This window comes from Plasmodium malariae, assembly GCF_900090045.1.
Source record: "Plasmodium malariae genome assembly, contig: PmUG01_00_47, whole genome shotgun sequence".
In the NCBI taxonomy this organism is placed as follows: domain Eukaryota; phylum Apicomplexa; class Aconoidasida; order Haemosporida; family Plasmodiidae; genus Plasmodium; species Plasmodium malariae.
The window spans coordinates 53,351-71,355 of record NW_021638321.1 but is presented as its reverse complement, the minus strand read 5'-3'; the positions used below and the strand labels follow the sequence as shown (position 1 = coordinate 71,355).

The window sequence follows — 18,005 nt, the reverse complement described above, 5'->3', positions numbered from 1 at the left end:
ACAATTCTTAATAAAATCACCACTTTAATTTTTGGTTAAAATTAATATAAAGATGTATAGTTTGTATAGTACAATATAAAAGCTTTAATTGTAAACATTATAATTTGAAAAACATAATTTCTTTATTATATCTAGAATACAGTTATAGTAATGTATATACTTTTCTTTAATTTTTATTCGTGTGAAAAATATATAAATGTACTTATATGCTATAGAAAAAAATTAATTAACTTTAGAGTACTCTCATATAAATTGCCAATTATATTCGAGTATCTAATTAAAAATCTTTTTTTACCTTTTAAAATACTATAAATAGATAAATATTATTTATTTTATAGGTATAGAATTTTCTCTTTTATTTTTATTTTAGTGTTAGAATGGCACGTTTCAAATTATTTCAGTTAATATTAAAAATATCTTATAATAATATATAAGCTCTTTAGGAATCTCAATTTCGTGATTTTTAGTGAAATTATAATTTTTCATAAATGAAAAATAAATTCAAGTTAAATAGGTTTATAATACATTAAAATAAGTACTATTTCGTTAAATTAAAAATATCTCGCTTAAAAATAATATTTTAAGTATGAATATATTATTCTAGAGATAAACATTATCATATTATTTAAAGCAATCTCTTATTTTTTTTCATACTATTACACAAGAAGCTAAAGTTTCAGTTTAATCTTTATAACATTTGATTTAGTATGATATATATGATTATATTTCAAATATAACAATTATATAAACAAAAATTACATATTATTACAAGGTAGATTAATTAAAATTATAAATTAAATAAAAAAAAAAAAAAATTTTATACCAAAAGCTTTTAGTAAAATATATTAGTGAATTTTATTTATACATGTGACTAATAAAAAATATAAATTAATATATTAACTAAAATTTATATTTACAGACAAAATATGACAAGCCCAATTAAAAAATAAATTTATGGCTTTTGTTCTACCTACCCAATATAGTAAAATAATTGATAAAAGAAATATCATAAAATTTTTCAATTTCACTTATTTCACTGCTATTTTATTTATCTTTATTATGTGTCTTATATGTTGTACTATATATAAACGTATATTTAAAAGATCTCAGAGAATAATAATAAATTATTTTTTTTTTTTTTTATATATCATATTATTGTAAAATATCTTAAGATCATACATTTAGTAAAATATATAAATCGTATATTATTATATTTTAATTGTACTAATATATTTAACATATAATTAAATATATTTAAAAAAAATATAAAATTACATAAAAACAAAAATTGTTTTTGTTATTAGTATATACGTAGAATGATTTCTCTTTTACTTTATGAACAAAGTAGCAATTAATATAGAAAGGTTATTATTATAATTGTTAAAATAAATATTTTTTAAATTTATTTTACGTAAGATATCCTATGTTATTTTATTTTTATATTTATAACAATAATATATCTTTTTTCTATTCTCATATATGAGTTTCGTTTAATAAAGTAGTTCTGTTGTCAAAATGCCTAATAAATTCCAAAGAATTACTGTTGTGCTGTTATGAGATTAATATTAATTAATAACTACATTTGTAGGTTTATGTTTGCCAATATTCTATTATTATCTTTAATATTCAATATAATTCTAGTATAATCACTATAGATTTAATAGACTAAAGTTATATTAAAAAATTTATTAATTACCATATCATATATAAAAAATAAAATATAAAAGAAAACATAAATATTTATTATTGTGGTAATGTATAATTTGTATGAATAAATTATGCATGTAATATTTATATTTTATGATAATGTATAAAAATATCTAATGGAATGAATCTCATATAAATTAAAAGTATATACATTAAAAGAATTATATATTTACTTCTGGTAAAACAAAAAGAAAAAATATAAACTCTATTGAATTTATTCAAAATTGTTGGAACAAAGACAATGCTAATATAATTATCTAAAAATAATTATTTTCCTAATAATATGTTATTAATATGTAATAATATATTTGTTTTATGTATTATAAGGTTATTACGATACAATGACGTATATATATTTCATTCAGCATTGTATTAACCTATGGTAATAATTATAATTAATTCGGATTAATATATTTTTTGCCATTTTATTTATTAATATTATTTATGAATTAATGATATTGTAAAATTCATAAATAAAGTGATATTATTATGGGATTTACATAATATGAAACAGTAAAAAATAATCTGTAATCTACCTATTATTTTGGTATATGATATCCGTTAAAAATTGTTACATATATAAAATGGTTTTTATATTTTCACAGATAAATCTAGTAGTAGTTATTTTTATAAATATTAATATATAGATAGATAATTTAAAAAATAATAACCATTAATCTTATTAGCTAAATAGAAAAAAGAAAAATATAATTAAGTAATTACAAAAAATCAAAAACAAATTTAAAGATAAAAGTCCAAATTAATAAATTTTCTTTAAAATGTAAAAAGAATGTCATTGAAAATTTTTTATTAATATAACATTATAAAAATTCAATGAGGCATTTAATTGAAAGGGAAAAATAAAAATATATCATATTTTTTAAGTTTACTATAAAATATTTATGTTTTCTTTAATATCCTTTTGGCTTTAGAAAAATGCTGAAATTCAACAATTTAATACTGTTTAATTTATACATTTTTTTATATTTAACTTTTATTTCTTTTATTTTACAAAAAAGTTACTAAATAATAATATAGATATTAATGTAAAAAAATATATAAGAATATTTTTTATTTAATTGTTTACATTTGTTTTAAAAGAGAATATAAAATACAAGTTAATATAAAAAACTATGTATTCAGAATAATTTCATTATTATTACATTTTAGTCATTTTAATTAGTTCAATGATTTTTTAAATTTATAATTATAAAAGTTATACAATCAAAAAAGATACATGAATATCATAAATATCTATAAATATGTATAATGATTTTTCATTTAAGTTACACTATTTGTTGTATAAAAAAATTGAATTCTTTATTAAGGGACAGTACATTTAAATATGATTTTTTCTTTGTGATAAGATATATATAATTAAATAAAAATATATTGATATATAACAAATAAAGGGTTACAAACTTACTATAAATGAAAACGTTTATTATGAGATTATCTATTAAATCATAATGACCTAGAAGTATTTCATTATGTATATAACATATGGTTTTTTTATAATATATTAAATTATATGAATTATATATATGTTTTCACTACGCTTTCATGTGTTTTAACGTATATCTGTTTTTTTTTATTAAATTTTTTTTCATATTAATTAAATCCTTAAACGATTAATTGATAGGAATTTTTTGAAGGATACAAATAAGCATCATTCTAAATATGGAAATAACCATATAAATAGAAATAATGAAATAACATAGAATTATAAAAATATAAGTAATTATGATGTATAAATTAAAAAAAAGTATTTCAAAATTAATGTTTTTGCTTTTTTTTTTTTCCTACAAGTTTAATATTTTTGGAATACATTAATATAATTTTAATTTTTACATATATATATATATATTCATTGTTACTTATATTTAATCAAGTATTAATATAAATTTCATATTGATAATCTTAAAGAAATAAAAAATAGTATATATAATTGAAATATATTTTATGCATCTTCATTTCAATCTTCATATTTCATGTTCGCTTCTCTTTCTTTTATTAAGTATTTTTTCAAATTATTCTTTTCATTGCTTCCGTAGTGATTCATAAAATTTATGAAATAAGATTCATATAGGCTAAATGCTTACGTAAAATTAATATCCTTATATATTAAGAATGTATATTATAAATTTTTAAAATGTATTTTTACATAATTCAGTAGTATTTGTCTGCAGTATTCTACTTTTCCATAGAATTTGTATTTGTATTATCTTCTATTATCCAATTTTCTAACTCTTTCCTAAAGCTATCGTCTGTTGTATAATCAGGATTTTCCATATTTCCCAAAACATTTCGGTTAATGTCACTTAAGTTTTGTATAAACTCTTTTTTACTATCTGAATTTTCTTTTTCCTTAAATTCAATTATGTAATTATCAAAATGTGATTCATTTTCTTCAATGTCCTGCTCTTTTTTGCATTCTTCTAATACTGACATAAGAACGAGGATACACAGTTTTGTTAATAATTTTTTTTTTATATATTTATATAATTCTTGGCAGTCTTCTTTGTTCGATAATTCTCCTATATTAATTAATGGCAAAGAATCTTTAATTTTTTCATTATCATAATCATCTGGTATAATCTGGAGTTCATCAGTTAAATAGTTAAATAAGTCCTGTTCAATATATTGCTTAATAATTATACACTTCTCCGATATCCACTGTCTCCATATATATTTTTCTCCTTGTGAAAATGGAATATTTTGAATTTCATCAGGATCATTTTTTAATTCTTCTCTTTTTTTTAAGTTAGCTAGTTCTCTTTTCCAATCATTTTTTAAATTATTAAACCAATGTTCCTTTTTCAATTTGTCAGCAAGATTTTGATGTTTTTCTATCCATTTATTCCATAATATTTTTTGTTTTCCTTTTTGATTAATACTTTTTGTATTTCCCATTATGAGTTTGTCATTAGTCAAATAAGGGTATGTATTGTGTTCCCCTTTTGTTAACAATTCTAAGCATATTTCTATAAATTCTCCTTTTATGTACTCCCATTCTTCATTTCTGTATTCTTCGAGTATTTGAATATGTACTTCTATGATAGTTTTGTATCTACGTTTGTTTTGCTTTGATGCGTTTATATTATTATTCTTGTTATGTTCAAGTATTTTTATTTTTTTTGTGATCTCTTCATCATCATATAATGGATATTCCATCTTATTATGTTTTACAAATTCGTTTTTTGCGCAAGAATAAGAAGATGTTAGTATTTTCAGAAATTTCGCTTGTCTTCTTTTTATCTTTTTTTTTTTTTTAAATATTCCTTTTAAAGTGTACTAGAATATAAAAAAAAGAAATAATAGATTCATATATTAAATTATTACAGTAATCGAATGTTTTTCATATAATTAAACTTTTATATTTATTTTACTTTAATAAACAGAGAAAGTATAATAATAGTTACAAGGCTTGTTAAAATAGTTGGTACGCGTACAATAGTTCGATTTGGTGGTTGACCTATAATTGTATTTTAAATGTATATATAATGTAATTACTTCTAAAACGGAGAATTAATTAGTATAAGTTATACTTGGAATTTTAGACTGCACAGTGACCGCAGGTAAATCTGTAGCAACATTTGACCTTGCAGAAGGAAAAGAAACAATTTGAAAGTCCTGGGTTTTTCTGGAGACATCAGGTTTTGTATGTAGTGGTGTAGAATCAGGAGATTTTTCTGAATCTAAAGAAACAAAACATTTAGGTTCTGATAATTCAGCTTGGGGAGATTTTACACATTTAGCGTGCGTATTTTCTGTTTTTGTTGATAATGCTTCAGATGGAGCTGTTCCTGGGGATAGAGTTGTAGGTTCGTTTTCAATATCTTTTTCGGGAGCACTATGCTCATCATGTTGGGATCTAGGTTGAGCTGCAGTTTCTAGCACATCTGGTACAACTTGTTGGTTTATATCTTGAGTTGTAAATTTACTTTCAATTTTTTTTTCGCCTTCAGATGAACTCTTGTTTTTTGTTTCAGCTAGAACTTGACCAGGTGGTACTGGATGGGAGGGCGTGCAGTTAAGCTGTTTTTTAAAAGTTTGAGGATCCATTATGTTGCAAATCTTTTTTGTATCTTTTTCTGTTTGGTTTCTATCGTAACACAATTCAATAAGGTTTTTTTTTGTCATAAAATGCTCATTTCTTTCTTCAATCCATGTATTATATTCTTCACATTTACTTGAATAACTCTCATCAGATTGAGGTCTTTGCTTCAACCGTTTTATATCTGTCAGATCGGTATTTCTTTTTTTACAGAAATCATCTACTTCATATTTTAATTTTAAAATTTCTAAATGTTTTTCGTCCATAATCAAAGGGCATCCTCCTAGTTTATCTAGCTTTTCATAATAAGGACTTAACCATACATTTAATGCCTTTTCCCATATTTCTTTTTGTAATATGTAATAATCTGGAGGAGTCTTATTGACAATTAGATATCTAGCCAAATATAGACAATTATTCCTTAGTGCTTCTTTATCGTTCTTAGTAATAATGTCCTTAATATTGTTCCCAATATCATTTACAACTTTTGTAAAACGTGGTTCCCATTTATATCTAAAAACAGTATCACCATAAACCCTTGGATACTAAATTCAAAAGATTTGTTAGGAATTGTTTAAGCACAAATTTTAATGTTTGTCTTATCAGTTATATTATGGTAACGAAAATTTACACGAAAAATTTAAGAATATTAAAAAACAATGAATATTACCGTGGGTAAGCATTTGTCCATTGCGAATATACATTAGTACTTTAGAGAGCTGTAAATAAAAATACGAAAGTAAAATAAAAATATATATCTTTTTATTTATCTATCAGAAAATTTTAAATTAATATACATCAATAAAGAGTAATTATAAAATTATCATTTATATTAGAATTCATAATTGTACAATAAAATAGTTTAATACATTAATATTTATTTTATATGATTATTATCTTCTTTTACGTTAAATAAAATATCTGATATATATTAATAATAATTTAATATTATGTTAGAGTTAAATATACATTCGAATATAAAATTCATATTCCCCATATAAAGTAAAATCCAAATTGTTAAAAATACAAAAATACATATAAGTAACATTAATAAATGATATTAAATTTATGTTTACGATTAGTATATGTATATATATATATACCCTTTTTTTTTAAATGCACAACATATAAATTCTATTATTAGTGTTACTATAAATAATACTTTTTGTTCTTTTTTTCTGAAAATAAATAGTCTTTATATCAAATCATTGATAGAGCTGATGGCATGTTTTTTTTTATTTTGTTATTTATGTTTGATCTTAAGCATTATAATGATATAACTATTTTGTTAGCAATTTTTTAAATTTAGGATGCCCTGAAGATAGAAAAGAATCAATAATAAATAAATAATACTAAATAATTTGTATGGATGCATAAAGTACAAACAACTGAAAAGTATTTATGGCAATTAATATTATATATATATATATTAATTACCTATATATTAGTTATTTATAATATGTATTGTACCAACGGATATTATTAAAATAGCATAATTTACTATACATATAATGTTCTTCTGTTTATATCTATTACCACTTTTGCATGTGATTGATTAAATATGGATTATATTTTATTTAATAAAGTGTATATTTAGGAATATCAGTTAATGAAAAAAAGATTGCCTACTTAATGAAAATATGCAAAATTATTATATATACGTGTACCAAAAAATTATTCTATATCATTAAAAATAATTAAAAAAAATTAAAACTGTACCATAAAAAACAATATTATTACAATTAATTGTAAATAAAATAATATATTACACTAAATAATACAACAAGTAATGAAGTATTATAACGTTATTAGTTTAATAATTAATACATATGTTAGAATAAATATATTAAAAATATTTAATTTATTTTTTCGTTTTTAATGAATTTGATAAATGTATGTAAGTATCGTTTTAGTATAACTGATGAATATTTATTTAGTATTAAAACTAAAAAAGATCATGTATTATTTTATAATTCTTTTTATTATATGAGTTTATTAATGGAATTACAGGACTATTTAAAAGTATATTGAACAACGTAGCTTATTCTGTTATAATGTAAATATATTATTTATAATTTTAATCCTTAGTTTGAAACAAGTCTATAATGAATGTAAAATTATTAAAAAAAAAAAAAAAAAAATATATACATAAAAATATATATATATATATTAATTGGTACTAATTTTTTGTAAGTAGTTAATTCACATAATTATTTAATTTATTATAATTATGTTACATCAATCAAAAGTAATAAAAAATTTCTTTTTTTCATATACGTTTAATTTTTAATTTTGCATTTATACATACCTTTTGTTGTATTCTTCTTTTTTCTTTTAATATTTTCAATTTTATCAAGTTACATCTAAAAATACCTTAATTAATAGTAATATATGAAGAAATAATATAAAAATAATTTATCATTTTTTAAGGTATTATATATTAAAATAAAAAATTTGAATATTTTTTATATATGGTAATCTTAATACATAATTAACATGTAATAGTGGATGATTATGTGGCAAAGTAAAAGAAAATAAGAGTTTCTGAAATATATGAAAGCACTTTGGGAGAAATATACAATAAATGTTTTAAAATATATATATAAAGTATTTTTTTTTGTTGTAGATGTATTTCTCGTTATTTTATTTTAACATTTATTCAAATATATTTTATGGTACAATTGTTTTTTCATGACATTTAATTTAAAATAATAAAAAATTAAAAAATACCCATAAATTTTACTGAATATTTCTTCATATAAGTATTATTAATTTATTTATTTAAAAAATAATATTTAACATTAAAATATAGTTAATAGGTAAAATTTTCATATCAAATACACTAATGTATTTAAAGTATATATATATATATATATGTACAATAACAAAGGATGAAGCTGAAACTGTACATGATTTTAATCTTATTTAACATTTTTTAATGAAATTAAATAATATGTTAAAATTTATATCTTTCAATATGTATAAACGTACAATGTAATGTGCATGATATATATTGTAATAAAAAGCACTTATCCATTGAAGTTCATAGTTCATTTCATAGCATACTACAATTTATGATTGTTCATATATACTCATAATGTAAGGATGTTTAAAAGGTATTATAGATGAAAAATATAATAAAATAATTTATTTCAATATAAATATATTTTAATTTTACCTATATTCTATTACTAATACACGTAAATTTTAAATCGAATTATATTATAGAACGAACTTGTCTTTACATGGAATTTTATTAATAATGCAATAAATATTATTTATCCACATTATTTTAATGTATAATATATGATATTATAGTTAAGTATAAATTACTATCATTTAGTCCATTTGATTTATGATTATAGTGCAATACATAATTCATTTAATATCATATTGTATGGATATAACATTGATATATAAAAATATTATTTTTATAATTTATTACATTTTTCACAATATAAGTATCATAGTATATAAATAATAATTTATATATTAATACAACCTTGATATGTAGCATACAGTTATTACTACGAATTTTTAGTTAATTTACTAATAATTATGTTTATATATTACAACTACTGTTCATGTTTCGATCATTTAACTGTTAATTTTTCCTTTTATTTAGGTATCAATTAATCTTTTTTATATGGATGTATTGCTTCTAAAGAATATTATTTATCCTAAATGTGTTAATGTTGAATAATAATATGTATATTGGAGATCAAATTAAAATTAATGATTTTATATATTTTCTATTTCTTTGAATAACTTATAATTTTTGAATAAAATGTTTGTCTTTTAATGCCATATATATTTTTTTTTTACCTTGTTTAAACAGTTCACTGTGGATTTTATATAAGAACTTTTTATAATTTTGTTAGAATAATACTAATATACTATTATATTTGCAGTATAATTATTAAAAAAATTTACTCTAATCTTCTTTTTTGTACTTTTTCAAAATACATTTTAAGTAAACACTCCAAAACTCTATGTTTTAAACTGAAATATTATTATTGTTTACTATTTATAAATTAAGATTTTTCAAAATATTTTATGATAAATTACACTTAATATGACCTGAATATGTAAGATCATTTCAGAATCATGAATAGATTATTGGTATTGTCTTTCATTCTGATGTTTCAAATACTTAATTTAATTTTTCTTGAACACAGCAGCAATTTTCAAATAGTATAACATAGTATTAAAAAATACAACATATTTGTAAATACAACGCTATTACGACGATAATGTTTTGCCTGATTAGCATAATAATTTGGAGGCGATCATTCATATTTCTAACGAGAATAATTTAAAGTTTTATATAAAAAAATAAAAAAAATATTGCAATAAATCATAATATTTTTATTGTAAAAAATGATATATATTCATATGAAGTAGCATCAGATCGTTTTTCTTTGATGACTGTAAACTATCGAATGAGAATTTTTCTTAAATTAAATATCAATTGGATTCAATACGTTCGTGTTTTCATTAACAAATTTTAATTTGACCGCATATCGAATCAAGCCACATTATTTTTACAACTATATATTCATCTTTAAAGTTTTAAAATTACATAAAAGTAGCATGGTAATTTTGTAAAACATATCCATAAATAGTCAATTATATAATAATTAACATTTTTCTCCGTATATACCAATACTCTAAATATTAAATGAAGTATTGGAATTTTATAGAATTAGAAAACAAATAATTTGTATTAAAAATATGAAAAAGGGGAAATTTATAAACAATTTATCTTTGTAAAACAAGAAAAGCATAGATCTTTAGTTAAATATATTGAAACAATATAAATAACACATTGCATTAGATAAAAATTGAACATTTAAATAAATGTATTATATTTCGTAGATTTTGTAATACGTAAGTATAATAAATATCATATAATATTCTGAAAATTTAAATTTAATATTATTTTATATTAATCTTGTTTCTTTTATATGTATTAAATATTGATAATATATTTTATTAAATACAAAAATGACATGATAGGTAAATAATATAAAATATATATATATATGTATATACAATGGATGTGTGATATATAGGCTTAATAAGGAAAAAATTACAGATTTTTCTGTATAATAATGTTTTTGTTGTTAATTTCTTAATTTACAGAATATAAATAATTTTGACAAATTTAGATTTAATTTTTAAAAATATAGATGGAAAAAAGCTTTGGAAAAGTAGGTGTTTTAAAAACTGAAAAAGATCATTTATATATATATGTTTAGGACTTTTTTATATAGTGCCTTTTTCTGTAATATTTTATGTCACATTTTATATACATAGGATATTATAAGATTTTAAAATGGAATAAGAAGCGTTATACGTGGAAATGTTAAACAATAGAAAAAATATGGATTGTTCACATTGTGAGAAAACATAGAACAAAATAAATAAGGGTCTCAATAAATTTTATATCAAAATTAGTATGAAATTTAAGATAATAAAGTATCATAATGTTAAATTTAATAAAATATTATTTATTTATATATATATTTCTATATATATCGTTGTACCACTAAAATATATTTATTATAGGCATTGTATAATTTTAGAAGAATGTATAAAAATAATTGTTTCTGATTAACATTGTAAATATAAAAATTACTAAAGCATGCGTTAGAGTAATATGTATTGTTATGTTTTTTTATGTGTTACGTACATGATATAACCCGTATATAATTTGTATATATATTTCTTCTGATATATTTTTGAATTAATGAAATTTTTTACGATATTTCTATACAAATATTATATTTAATACATTTTTTGTCATTCACTGTGTTAATATTTTTTTCTAAATATATAATTAATAAAAAAACATTTTCTTAGTGTATTAATATAAATATTTTTCATTTAAAAATAAAGGTGTAAACTGGCATTAATTGAAAAATAAAATATTCTAAAACTATAATAAAATATTAAAATATAGCTTTTTTTTTTAAATTTAATGTATATATTTTACGCACAAAACATACATTAAATTAGGAATTCGATTTCTTATAAATAGGTTTTACACCATAAAAGTAAGCATGTATTATAATTGGCAAAATACGAAATTTTTTAGAATATTTATATTTTTTGAATTTATTAATAATTTTTTTCATTGTTGCAAATAATAGCATTTTTTTAATAATAAATACACTTATGATATAAAATATTAATAAATTTAGAATAATTATTGAGAAAATATAAAAGTAGTAATTATTCAATAAATAACTAGTACAATAACATATATCTATATTTTATACATTACATATTGTAAATAAAGTAAAAATTTGCAAATAATTATAAATCATAGAAAAAAATTTGTTTAATTACCCTAAAATGTAATTAAATTATATCTTAATGATATATATGTATGAATTGAAATTTTTTTATTTTAATTAAGGTTAATTTATTATAAATAACATTAATTATAAAATTTTATAGAATTCTCTTTTAGGCATTTTTATTTTAACTGTGTAATAAAATATGCTACATATATTAATTTTTTAAGAAAAAATATTATAAAAATAAAAAGGTTAATTTTTTATTGTTAAAGAGTATAACTTGATGTTAATTTTTTACTTTTTTTATATATTACAATATTAGAGATTTATAACATGGGACAAAGTATTAAGTTTATCTTTTTTCTCAAAATTTATATGTTTATCGTTTTAAATTGGATATATCATTTTTACGGTGACACGGTATGTTAATACTTCTTGAATGAATATTGTATTATTTGTATTATTATTGTACATTTTTATTAATTAATTTTTTGGAATGGGAACATTTATCTGCTTATATATAAAATATTAACTTTTTGTTTTTTAGTTCAGGTTTAACAAAATTTTGGATGAGAAATATGGTTCTGGTAGAAAATTAGGTAAACGAATTTATAGATTATTAGGAAACTGTGAAAAAGGTATTTTTGCAAATGTTAGAGATTTAGAATTGAAGATACCGCATAATACTAAAAAAAAGAACGAAAAATGTGACAAAGAAAAAGAAAAAAAATTATATAGAAGTTTATTATATAAGGAAAAATTAATTAATCAACTTATGAAAAATAAATGTACTATGTTACATAAATCATATAACCATTATGAAAAAAAAATAATGAATGGACTTGATGATAAAGCTTTTTTTAATAAAATGCTGTTAATTAAAGATAAAGATTACAAAAAATTAAAGCATAAAAAATATAGATTACGACTTTTTTTGCTTTCACTATTGTTTGTAGTCGCATTAATTATACCTGTATTAGATTTATCAATTGGTGATTTATTAATGAACTTTTTAACCTTATTCGAAAATGGTACATCAGCTGGTGTGGGGGTTAGGTCACCGGGTCCTGAAATCGCGCCAAATGCTTCCTGGATCACCTATTTTTCTCAAAATCTTTCTGTAGCATACAAAGCCCAAAGTGTCTTAATATATTGTGTACCTATCTTAATAATGGGTATTTTACTTATACTAGGAGTTTTTTATTATTATAAAAATGTTATAAAACATAAAAAAGTTAAGTTCTTGAAAGCATTCAATGAATGGTAAGAAATATGTTTACTTCGGTAAAGAAGTCTTTAATGTTATTTACTATCTGTAATATTTTTAATGACATATTAAATATAAGAATAATCGATTATATTCTATGTACGAACGTACATATGGAAAATTGTATTTATATGTTTATGTAAATAAAATTTGTTTTTACATTTTTTGTGAATTTAAATTTTTAAAAATTTTTTAATATGCAATTTAATGTATTTTTCATATGATTTAATTATTATGGCTTAATATATATATATATATATATATATATATATATATATATGTTGTTTATATGAAAATTTAAACAAAAAAAATGTATTTGAACGCTAAAATTAATATATAACGGAATAATTAATATTATTTTATTTAATTCATTTGTTAATTTACATTTTAACTATAAATATTACTGCTTTATATTTTATTATAATTTTCTAGTATAAAATTATTATTTTTTTTGATTTTTAAGAAAATGAATTATTATTTTTAAATTAACAAATAACGTTCTCCGTCCTTTTCATAATGAAACTAAGTAATTGTATTACTGTACCGATACTTTTTCTCTTTTTTCTTGAAAAATTAAATTAGTATTTTAAATTTTACCTTTTTTTCTTTGTTCTTAATCTGTTAAATTATTTAATCGAAGAATAATATTTTTCTAAAAATAAAATAATACATAATTTAGGATTTTTATAGTATTTGTTTCGAATATAATGATTTTATAATAGATGTTATTTGGTTTATATTATATATCAGTAGTAATAATGGAAAAGATCATTTTTTTTATCCGTAAGTAATATTAAAAATAACATTTGTATTTATTTGTATTCATTGTTTAATCTGTATTTGTAAAAAATATTTTCTATCAAAGCATGTTTGTGAAAGACCAAACAAAAACTAATTTATTTTCTCTTAAATTGTTATTATAAATATTAATATATTATGATAAATTATATTGTTACACTTCCATATTTTTATTTTATATATAATATTCCGTATGCTAATCTCATAGGTAAATTTATATTAATTGTAATATTTTTAAATTATGGTAATTGTATGAAACATTCATGTATTAACTTTACTGTATCCTTTTTTTTTTAATTTTTCCAATGTGTTAATATTACATAAAATATATATTACTAAAAAATGAAAACACTGAAGAGATTAATTAAAAAATTTTTTTTTTGAAATAGTGGAACATATTAAATTTAATTACGAATGAAATTATTTTAAAATACGACACAACAGAAAAATAAGCTTTTATTTAATTTTAAGTATATATAATTTTTCGTAAATTGAGTAGTACGTTATATATTGAACTTCTTGAATATACTGTAAATCATAACCTCATATAAAAGTTTATGTAAAAATCAAATTACGTGCTATATTTTACAAAAGATAAAGCATTGTACGAGTTATGAGCTACTTTATTAATTCTTTCAATTATTTTATAGTTATTATGATTAATATTTTTAGGATAAATAACACCTTTTCTCAAAGTGTAAAATCTTAAAGATTAAAATTAACAATAGGAAAATATTATTAGAATTAGAATTTACTATCCTAATACAAAATATATTTCAATTAATCTATATTCTATACGTTATATGCTGTAAATTAAATGACCATTTTGAAATATTATTATATCAAATTTTTTTTTTGTACATTGAAAAGAATCTTTAAAAAAAAATTTTAATTCCTCAACTATATGAAATATTTAACTTGTAGTTTTTGTATATTTATAAATGAATTAATATTATTGTAATTTATTGAAATTAATTTTTCTATTCACAACGAAACTATTAAAAATTTATAATATATTGTTAAAGCTTTTTTATTTTGTTCCCCAATATAAAATGAATTTTAGGTATATATATATATATAAATAAGTTTCTATGAAGAAATAATAAACATAAATTGAAAAAATATAGATTGTACAATTTGTAGTTGAATGTATAATACTTTATTATAAATATAATTATTTTTTAATAAATTACAGATTTAGAAGCATATATGATGGAACAAAAATTTATGTTGTTTTCATATATTAAAATTTCAGCGTTTATACTTTTAACTTGGATATGTCACTTTTACAATAAGGAGGTGTGATCATATTATACAATTACGTTTGTATTATTTATATTATATTATTTTATATATACTTATGCATTTATTTAGGATGAGAATATTTTTCCATTTAAATTAGGAATATTTACATTTTTCTTTTATTTCTTAGAACACTTTAAAAAATAATTTGAATGCAAAATGCAAACTAAGTAGAAATTTAAATATTATAAATTATCGATCACTAGCAAAATATAAACCGAATAAGGATTCATATTCTGTAAAATTTGAAGATGAATTGCCACATAATAGAGTAAAACAAAATAAATGTGTAATCACTAATAAAAAAGGAGCAAATGTAAAACACAAAATATCACGTTTAAGTTCATTATACATTGAGGAATACTGTAAAAATAATGAGAAAAATAAACCTGATATACCTAAAACAAAAAAATATTCTAATTTTGAAAAACAAATATTTAAAGAACTTGATTATAAAGATTACCTTAAAAACATCAAGGAAATTGAAGATAAGGAATATAAAAAATTATCACGTAAAAAACGCAGAATACGAATTGTTTTCGTTGTATTATTTTTCTTAGTATTGATTGTACCCATATTAGATCTTTTATTAGAATATTTTGTAACAGATGGATTACTGGGTTCATTAGGTTTGATATACTTAAGTAAAAATAGTGGTTCGGAATCGGTAGAGGGACTGTTTAGTACCTTGTTCGATATAGATAAATGGGGTAATTCAGATAAAATACGTGCATCAACTGTTTTTATATATTGTTTACCTTTCCTAATATTTGTTATCATATTTATATTAGGAATGATTTACTACTATAAGAAAGTTATAAAATATGAAAATATTAAGTTCAAAAAAAAAATAAATAATAAATAATATATGTTTTTTTTAAAGATGAATTTAACCTATAGTAAAATCATTGGTATTATACCTAACAACTCTAACAGTAACTATTTATATTTTAAGAATACTCCTATATATACCTATTTTTTTTTCGGGAGACAGTAAAAAAATATGTTCTTATTTCTTTTGTTAATTTGAATTTTTAACAGAATAATTTTTAAGTTATATTTTAAGGAATATCTTAAGCTTAACTAAATAATTTGTTTCCATGTATACAGCTTAGTGTTAAAATATATATCATGAATAATATACATATATGCGTTAAAATTGATATATAACGAAATAAATTATATAATTTTATTGGAGTGTGTTAATTTCTATTTGACTAGAATTTTTTGCTTTTTGTTTTTTACCTGGAACTAGTATAAAATGATAATTTGCTTAGTTCATTCGAGAAAATAAATCAATTTTGTTATGTTAACAATAATTATTTTTTTTTTGCATTCAGTGTATGTATATGAATAATTTTTGTTACAGTGATACATACATATATTTTTTTTTTTCATAGAAAAAAAAAACTAAATATTTATTCTATAAAATATAGTTTACATGGAATATTTTGCATAAGGTGCGAGTTCTAAAGGACATTTCGACAGAATTAATTTTTTATATAGTCTAAATGTGAAATTACGTATATAGAGAGAAAAAATATACTTTTTAATTTTACAGTATTTATAAATGCTCATAAAGTTCGAAATTATAAATCATTACAATTAATAGAAGTATTTACCTGAAATGTTATATAATTTTTATATTTGTGATGTTTACGCAATGTTTCACATATTACTCGAATAAATGTTATATTTAAAATTTATCTTTAAATAATCTATATATTTATTTATTATACTATTATATGATTAAACTATTGGGAAATAATTAAAAATTATCAATAGATTATTTGTTAGATTTCTTTCTAAATATCATTAATTGGGGTTGATATGATGGAAAGATTATATATAATTTCTTAATGTGATTTGTACTATTATTGTCGTATTTTACTAATAATTATATTAAATTTAATGAAATTTATTGATATTATATGTAACATTAAGGTACATTATAGTGTCCTGTATATTAGGCTACTTAATTCAATTAATAATAAAATCATAAAATAATATTTTTCTCATATTCTTTGCATATTTAATATGTTATAATTTTGATTTATATTCAAAACAGAGGAAAAAAATACAAATATACATAAGGAATCTATATGGATTATTATATAAATATATAAAAATTAATTTTAATGAATAATATAAAAAATTAATATGAATTAATATTTATAATTAACATCTAAATATTTATGCATAACTAAAACACATATATAACTACATAAATTTCAAATCATATATATAAAAGTTATATGAAAAACAGCAATGAAATTTCCAAATAAGTGTATGCTAGCATTCAAATTATATTAAAATTGCGTTTTCTATTACAATTAAATTATCTTGTTTCCTAATACAAGTAAAAAGTAAATGAATATATAAGAATATACGAATGATATTTATGCTTAAGTGATACTATGATAATCTATATATTAATGTAAAAAAATTATTTAATAAAATCTATTTTTAAAGAGAAAATAATTTATATAGAGAGAAAATTTGATATTATATAAATATTTATATATTAATGAAAGCGTATTACATGCTAATTTTGCTTTTGCTATATTAT

At 19.2% G+C, this 18,005-nt stretch overlaps 3 protein-coding genes across 3 annotated transcripts; 2 read left to right on the top strand and 1 right to left on the bottom strand.

The window, feature by feature from the left end:
* Positions 1 to 3,900: 3,900 nt before the first annotated feature.
* Positions 3,901 to 6,455, bottom strand: PmUG01_00076500 (STP1 protein; the record flags this gene model as incomplete). The annotated part of the gene is made up of 3 exons (XM_029006478.1): positions 3,901 to 4,988; positions 5,256 to 6,309; positions 6,435 to 6,455. The coding sequence occupies 3 exons, from the start codon at positions 6,453 to 6,455 to the stop codon at positions 3,901 to 3,903; spliced, it is 2,163 nt and encodes a 720-aa protein (XP_028859251.1).
* A 5,947-nt stretch (positions 6,456 to 12,402) lies between these two features.
* On the top strand, positions 12,403 to 13,336 carry PmUG01_00076400 (Plasmodium exported protein, unknown function; the record flags this gene model as incomplete). Its single annotated transcript, XM_029006467.1, has 2 exons — positions 12,403 to 12,489; positions 12,617 to 13,336. 2 exons carry the CDS (start codon positions 12,403 to 12,405, stop codon positions 13,334 to 13,336), a joined length of 807 nt encoding a protein of 268 aa, XP_028859250.1.
* A 2,007-nt stretch (positions 13,337 to 15,343) lies between these two features.
* On the top strand, positions 15,344 to 16,301 carry PmUG01_00076300 (fam-l protein; the record flags this gene model as incomplete). Its single annotated transcript, XM_029006455.1, has 2 exons — positions 15,344 to 15,433; positions 15,567 to 16,301. The coding sequence occupies 2 exons, from the start codon at positions 15,344 to 15,346 to the stop codon at positions 16,299 to 16,301; spliced, it is 825 nt and encodes a 274-aa protein (XP_028859249.1).
* Positions 16,302 to 18,005: the final 1,704 nt, after the last annotated feature.